Source organism: Taurulus bubalis, assembly GCF_910589615.1.
Source record: "Taurulus bubalis genome assembly, chromosome: 16".
Classification (NCBI taxonomy): domain Eukaryota; kingdom Metazoa; phylum Chordata; class Actinopteri; order Perciformes; family Cottidae; genus Taurulus; species Taurulus bubalis.
In genome coordinates, this window is record NC_136604.1 from 10434984 (window position 1) to 10443084 (window position 8101).

At 41.4% G+C, this 8101-nt stretch overlaps 1 protein-coding gene across 1 annotated transcript; it reads right to left on the bottom strand.

The window, feature by feature from the left end:
- LOC306749106 (synaptic vesicle glycoprotein 2A-like) lies at window positions 1-8101 on the bottom strand (the record flags this gene model as incomplete). Its single annotated transcript, XM_079232355.1, has 12 exons — window positions 1-184; window positions 1006-1165; window positions 1258-1464; window positions 2842-2975; window positions 3062-3226; window positions 3322-3410; window positions 4982-5089; window positions 5713-5802; window positions 5976-6109; window positions 6581-6732; window positions 7084-7264; window positions 7495-8101. 12 exons carry the CDS (start codon window positions 8099-8101, stop codon window positions 1-3), a joined length of 2211 nt encoding a protein of 736 aa, XP_079088481.1.

Here is an 8101-nt window from a genome sequence, read left to right on the forward strand (position 1 = left end):
TTACTGCAACACTTGGCCTCGTGTTTCAGGCAACTTGGTCGCAAGGAAACTACCTGCAGCCAGAGCGCCAGCAGCAAATATGATGGGCACAGCCTTGGTGATGCCGACGAAAGACTGGAAGATGCTGATGCCCAGGACGGCCGCCAGCTTACAGAGGGCATTCAGGAAGCCAAACGCTGTGGTCCTGAAAACAAGAGGGAGAAAAGAGTTTCAGCCAGTGGTACAAAGAGGAGTTTGAACTGTATATTTTTGAAAATAATAATCAAACCAGAGAGTCATGAATGGTTTGTTTCCATCTTAAAATAATCCCAATTAAATCTTATTACAATATATGTCTTCCTTTGACATAAACTTCTGTTCAACCTTTTGGCCAAACACGCTTATTTGTCGTAATTTAAAATGATAAGATTGATGCCACTTCATGTCTGGCAGTTAAATGTGTAGCTGGAGCCAGTTAGCTTAGCTTAGCATAAATCCTGGGAACAGGGGGAAACAACTTGCCTGGTTTTGTCCAAATGTGATAAAAATCCACCTACAGCGCTTCCAAAGCTAATCAAAGTTAAGCTCAATATAACACTCAGGCGATGAGGGGATTAAACAAACCAGAACTAAGATGTTAATGACTGGCAGACGTTTTTTTCTTTTGAGTTCAGTTGGGGCTCAGATAAAAAAAGAAAATACAACAATATCTGTGCATCCAAAAATCAAAGTCAGCAGAAAAAACAACCCTCCTGAGTAAAAACAAACAACAACAATAAAAGAATGGCCTTCTATGTTGATCCTTTCGGTATATTTAGTTGCAACATGCAAAATGCCTACAAATCTGGCAACGTGTTCCGGCATGAAACCTGCATCAGAGCATGTTTGACAGCAATGAGCAATGCTCTCTTTTTAAAGGACACATCACGTCAACAGAAACAATTGCACCTCTTACCCCACAAATAATTATAATTCAACAGAGAATCAACATCACAAACAGCAATGAGTTGGTGCAACTCATGTTACCTTTTGTCCGAGGGGTAAAGCTCCACTGTTAGCACATCCAGGGCGTTCCACGAGGCGATGCTGATGCCACCAAACAGGCACAAGAGGGCGATCATCCCTGACTCACTGTTGCCGAACATCAGGAAGAAACAGCTGACACAAGAGATGACGCTGGATCCCGCTGATCAGAGAGGCAGAGGAATCAGAATTACATTAAGTTAAATAGCCCCTATGGCCATGAGTGGATCATCTGCAGTGATTGGATGTACGTACCCAGCATCCTTAAACGCCCAATTTTGTCCATTAATAGAGCCGACACAATGTTGCCAGGCAACACCGCCAACGTGCCGAGGAAGTTGACAAAGTATATCATGTAGGCATTGTTGAAGTCGTCGCTGAAGTCGAGCATGCAGCCCTCCTTATTGTGGAGGAACGTGCTGTTGAGCAGTTTACAGTTGACAAACCTGTATTTGAACAAGTCTGATGAAAGAGAGAGAGAGAGAGAGAGAGAGAGAGAGGTGTTAGTGCTCTCAAATGTATGAATATATAAGAAATGAAATTACATAAATGCAACTGTATGATAACTAAAAAAGGCACATTGCTCTTTATAGCAAAGATTGTAGAACAGATATAACCTAATGTATCATAGCAGGTCTTTATCAATTAAACTTAACATGACTGTTTTTTGTTATACTATCATCATTATGGAAACCAAATCGTACACAGTTGCGGATTGAATGATCTCTCAGCAAAAGGACACCCACCACACAACCAATCCTCTGCCAGCGGCTGTTTTTAATAAAATCCCTTTCAGGCAGAGATTAAACATTAAAAAAACTGCATCCAATGCTATGAACTTTAAAAAAAATAATAACGGGGGAAAAACAGAAGAGGTTGCGAGGCCTGTTACCTTATTCTCTGTTTATACTTTGATGCCTCAGCTGCAGAAACTATATGATTAGATTTTCTGATGACACTGCTGAAACTGCTTCCATAGCAAAAAACACTAACAGTTGCATTAAAGGGAGTCCGGCACACATTAAAGTGCTGAATGATCATATATTTATAGATGTCCAAATGACATAAACATAAACGAATGTATCGTTGGCTTCGGGGATGAGGAGATACTGCTGCTGTAAAAGCTGCTGCGGCGGTTTCTGTTGGGATTCAAGAGCTTCTCTGCTTTCTCAGGCAGAAACTGACACATTGATCGAAAGCAAACACGCAGAAAAAAGAAAAAAAACCACACTTGTGTGTGCATTGTTATGTACAGTTACACACTTATATACAAATCCTTCACATATAATGAGCTATAGTTACTGAGAGACACAGCACATTGAAAAAGAGAGCAAAAAAAAGAAAAGCAAGTTGACATGTGAAGCGTCAGTTCTGATTATCCACCAAACGCATCCTCACATCTGTGTGTTCGCAATCATGCAGATGTTTCACAGCTAATTGCATCACTCTGCTGTCTGGATTTGTTTATGTTGCTAGGGCAACAGTCCTCTGCAGTGTTACCCAGGGATACTGGCAGCAGAATATTACCATGGTTGCAGTCCTGCCGAACATCTATGTTTTATCTTTTCTATATTTTTACTTCAGGCTGCAATAAAACTACTTAAAATTCATATTTATTCTGAAATCATTAGTGTTTTTTTCCTGAAGCAACTGGGTAATAAAAGTGGGCTATAATGACAGTAACAGTTTACCGAAAGTGTTTTACATCACTTTAAAGCAGCAATTATCAATATCTTTACACTAACAATGTATCAAACCTCTATATTATTAAATAAGAAAACAATAGGCCGCTATGCATATCAATACTGAACATACCGAAGAATTTCTGATCATATTTACCTGTGTTGTAGAACAAACTTGCAACGAAGGTGCAGTTTCTAAAGATGGTGTGTATGGAGGTGATGTCCTCAAAGTAGCACTCCTCAAACACTGAGTCTTCAAACACCATGGACTTCATCTTCAGGTTGAGGAACCTGGTAAACAGGTCACAGGTTTTCAGCAAAATGTTTTGTTTTGTCGAGTTGAAATGTAAAACTACCTAACCTCACAAAACACTTACTTGTCATTGAAGTAGTGTCCTTGGAGATGCACTTGGTTTTCCAGCGTGAAGTTAAAAGTGACATGCTCCACTCGCTCCTTGGTGAAGGTCTTGGTGCGTGATTCATATTCCTGCTTCTGGATGTACTTGATCATGTCTGGGAACCACACCGTCAGACCGTAATAGCTGCAACGTTTTGAGAGTCAGGACAGATGAAATATGCCTCAAAAGTAAACAAGATTCCCCACATAGTAAAGATTTTATGAGTCTTTATAGTTTACCTGAAAGACATGGTGAACCAAACGGCCATGAGCATGAAAGTTGTCCGTTTATATTCTGGGCTGAAGCAGGCAACAATGTTATTCCGTATCTGCAACATGTGAACAACAAAACAGTGATTGACACCAGATTTAAACTTCTCATAAGATTATTCTCAGTTAACTTGTCTGATTAAATTATGTTATTTTGACACAAATTGCAATTTAACGACTCCAGCGGTCATTTCTGAGCAGTAACATGCAACTTGTAGTGCTGGAATTAAGTTTAAGAATAGGAGGTAAAACTTGAATGCAACATGACAGCCGCCCAGCTGGTTTCCACATATTCCCTCCTTGAATTCCACTTGAAACTACATCGTTATAGCTTCCACATCAAGAGTAAAGACTTTTCACAGTAGGCATTAAGCAGGTGGCGCACAAGCAGATTCAGAAGAAGATGGAGGGTGTAGGCGAGCAGCAGAACGTAGGCTGAATGCAAATTTAAAATTAGGCACAAAGGTGGTTACGTTTCTGCCTGGAGCCGTGGTGCTACAACAATGTGCAACACAATAAAAAAACGTAAACTGTGAAATACAAACATAAAATGTCTGTTAATAATTTGTAACTTTGTATGTTTCTCTAAATTACATTTTAGGAGACAGCAAAGAAAGCAGCAAAGAAAGTCTGCATGTGGATAAGGCTGAAAAAAACATTTGTATGTATTTTTTGTTTAATTCACACATAAAACCAGATGTATAGGTCAAGGAAGAAAAATAATGAAAAGATGGCACTTTTAACTTGGTTACTCTTGGACTTCATCTACGTGGTTCATTCAATCTATGCAGCTCTGCTGAGGTCTTTTACAGCAAGCCCCAAGCTGTAAAAGACCACAGCCCCATACTCTGGTCCAATGAAGATGTTTTTAAATAAGCAGTGATCTCAGATTTTATCTCAGATTTTATCTCAATGATGCCCCTAGATATGCTGCTATAGGCCTAGACTGCTGGTGGGACATCTTAGGATACACTGAGCTCCTCCTCTCCTTCTCTTCCTCTTTCGCTCCTCCTCTCCTCTTCACCTGTTCTTTCTCTCCTTCTGGATAAATGATTGTCTCTTCAATGCACATTACTAACTCTACTCTTTTTTTTTTTTTCCATGGATTCGTGGCTGCCATAGATCGTGGCTAACTGGAACCGGTCCTGCCAGCTGCCATGGCCCTGCTGATACCCCTCCTCTCTACCTCCTTCTGCTTAATGGATCGTGGCTATCTGGATCATGGACCATGCCTACTACTCATTATATGAATAATTTCTGTCATATTCATTGAATGTGCTGTAACTCTGTTACGTTATTCATTCTGGCCACATGACATCTATTGCTTCTGTCCATCCGCGGAGAGGGATCCTCCTCTGTTGCTCTCCCTCAGGTTTCTTCCCCTTTTTTCCCTGTGAAAGGGTTTTTACTATCTTTATTGGGGGAGTTTTTCCTGATCCGATGTGAGGTCCTGGGACAGGGATGTCATGTGTACATATTGTAAAGCCCTCCGAGGCAAACTTATATTTGTGATGTTGGGCTATATAAAATAAGCTGAATTGAATTGAATTGAATTTTATTTCATGCTTTTAAAACTCGGTCACAGTTTTGGTCCACGATGCCTGCATCACATCAAATCTCCTTCACTCACCTGATGGGAGAGGCTCATAATCTTCATCCTGTAGCGTTGCCAGACTGGAGTATCCGTGCCAATGTCCACCAAGTCATCCATCTGCTTCACCGTCTTAATTGTAGTGACCTTGGATAAAAGAGATGCAAGCCCTTCAGCTAGATGTCAATACATACATTTTGGTTGTATTTGGCATTTCTGAAAAGACTTCCTGAAACTCTTCCTCCTGTTGGTGTGTCCTCCGCAGAGGAAGACATTATATTGTTGAATGCATTACCACAAGCACTTAGTGTTAGTTTAAAGTCTGATGACAATGTCTGGGATGTGGAAACGTTGCTTTGTAACATGAATTGGGCGCGACAGTAAATATGTATTTTTGAAAATACTACATGTATTTAACCACGTATTGTTTTATAAAAATCTAATTATTTATGTTTTCTTTGCATCAACTTTAGGCTAATTATTTGTTTGAAGAAGTCATACGCCTGTGATCCAGGTCAAGATGGTTCAAGCTGCATTAACTGGAGAAGTTTAATAACTCTGCAGCTGCACTAAAAAAGGCCAGTGACCATTTTTGCATGTCATTCCCAATCTCCCTCTCTCCCTCTCCTCCTCCTCTTTTTCCTCTTTCTTACCTATCATCTTTCATGCTTTGGGCTATCTAATAAAGGCATAAAAACATAAAAGTGTTGCTTCTGAGCTGATCTAAACAATATGATTTAATAAAACAATATTTTGTCAGAGATACTCACAGAAAACACCTTCTCGGGGTGTCCCTTTGCTCGCATGTTAGTGTCGTGAACTTGCTTCAGAATCATCCAGCCTTCGTCATGTTTGCCATTCTGTTTGAAAGAAAAGTCAATGTCATACCTTTCTATGATATTGGTAAGTATTAATTCTCATTCATTTAAAATATTAAAATCTTCACTCAACATATTCCATATCTGTAATGACTCATAGATGAGAGAAAACAGCTAACACAGTCAGACTGTTGTCAACCAGCACATCTGCTAACCTCTAAGTAGAAGCGTGGGCTCTCTGGCATGGCGCTGAGGGCAGCGATGGCGGCAACAGAGGGAAAAGCGCACACCAACACAAACACACGCCAGCTATGGAACTGATACGCCGAGCCCATCTGGAAACTCCACCCTGAGAAGACGAAAACCACCAACAGAAAGAAATGAGCTCACACCTTATATGCTTTCGCTTTTCCCTAAGAATGTGAGTCACAACAGTATCGGTTAAGGTCAGACAATCAATCTTTATAGAGCACAGGGTGGAATGTATTTAATTTGATGTGACACTGTATGAACCGTGTTCTTATTTTTCCTCCCTCGGGGGAAGTCAGAGGTCAGCCACAGTGCACTTTTCTTCAGCGCTGAACACTGGCTATGCTGCGAAAATATGTAATATAAAGAAATCATTGGACATTTGGGGAAATGCACAATTCTCTTTCTGAGGGAGAGTTGAAGAAGAATATTGATACCATTCTCATGTCCGAAGACTGAATTATTATTTGGGAATTTTCCCTGAAATGTTGAACTATTGCTTTAAGTGTCAAAATGTGCAGAGGTACCAAACCATAACCTCATAAATTCAGGGATTGGTCACTTTACTCACCATAATGTGGGATTATAGCCCAGGCCATGGCAGATGCATATATTCCCCCAATCATCCAGAACATGCAAAGCCAACTGAGGTGCTCGCCACGCTTCTCTTGGGACAGAAATTCAGAATAGTAGGAAAACACGATGGGGATCGAGCCACCAATCCTGCAAAGAACACAAACCAAATGAGTCCTTGTGTTTAAGAGTTTGAGCACACAGAGCTAAGATTGCCAGATTAAAAACATGTACTAAAAACCAAGAGCTAAATTTATTCATTCATGATTTAATATCCTGATTTATTACTAATTTTCTAATTATAACGTCCCTCTGTGTTGGTTAGAAATTAGTTTTAAAATGCAAAAAGAGTAGACTATACTTAAATAACTCCTCTATAGACATACATTATTAACCCGTTGTCCTGCATTGTAACTAGACCTTTACTCCCTGTAAAGTAAAACATATCCAACAGTGAAGCGAATCAGATCAGAATAAAAAAACAGAAAAAAATCAACTTACCCAACACCTGAGAGGAGTCGGCAAAACAGAAAAGTGCTGTAGCCCTGGACGAAGGAGGAGAAGAAGGAGAAGATACTATTGATGGAGAGAGAGATGAGAAGAGACTGTCGACGGCCTATCCGGTCAGCCAGAGCCCCCCAGAGGAAAGCCCCAACCATCATCCCAAAATATACAATCAGACCTGTGGAGAGAGCAAAGGAAATTAAACTATTACAGCAACAAAAGTAACTTTTCTAATAGTCAACAAATCTCATGAACACACCAAAACCAATAAAAAGTTAGTTTGTCTCTCAGCCCCAGAAGACATAAACCTTTAAAAAAAACAATACTTGTTCGTGACACCGAAGCATTGTGACACAGCCAAACCAGAACCTCACAACGGACGGAGGAGAAACTGTAAAAGAGTCTTACCTAGCATGCTTTTGTTAGGTTCAGACAGGCACATGTCCTTCTCAGCGCTTGGCAGAACAAACCCAACCACGAAGATCTCAACGCCGTCTGCCATGAGAGCCAGCCCCAGAACAAAGTACAGGCCCCACTGGAACCTTCCATGACCACACTCTTGTAAAATGGTCTCGTACTGTTGAGCCAGCTCTTCCTGGTCCTTCCTCCTCTCAGCCTCGGACGCTCCGACATCTGTGAACTGCTGAGCGCCGGCCGTCACCGAGCCCGGACCTCCAGCCAGGCTGCCCTTGCCTGATTCAGCCCGGGGGATTCCTTGGTACTCGCCCTCGTAGATCTCATCATCTTCATCGTGACCCTCTGTGGAGTCACTGTGGCCGCCCTCATCGTCGTTGGCCGCCTGGCTGTCTCCACGGTAATAGCCTCCGTCCTGGCTTCCCTGCGGGGGGTAATCATCATCATCCTCTTCAAACCGGTTGTAGGAGCGCTTGCTGTACTCATCGGTCACCCGATCCACTGAACGGCCGACCTTCTTAGATGCTTGCCGCTTGACTTCTTTGGCAATGTCTTTGGCGCCTTTTATGAAGGCAGTCCGGTTTTGGTAGCCGTCCTCCAT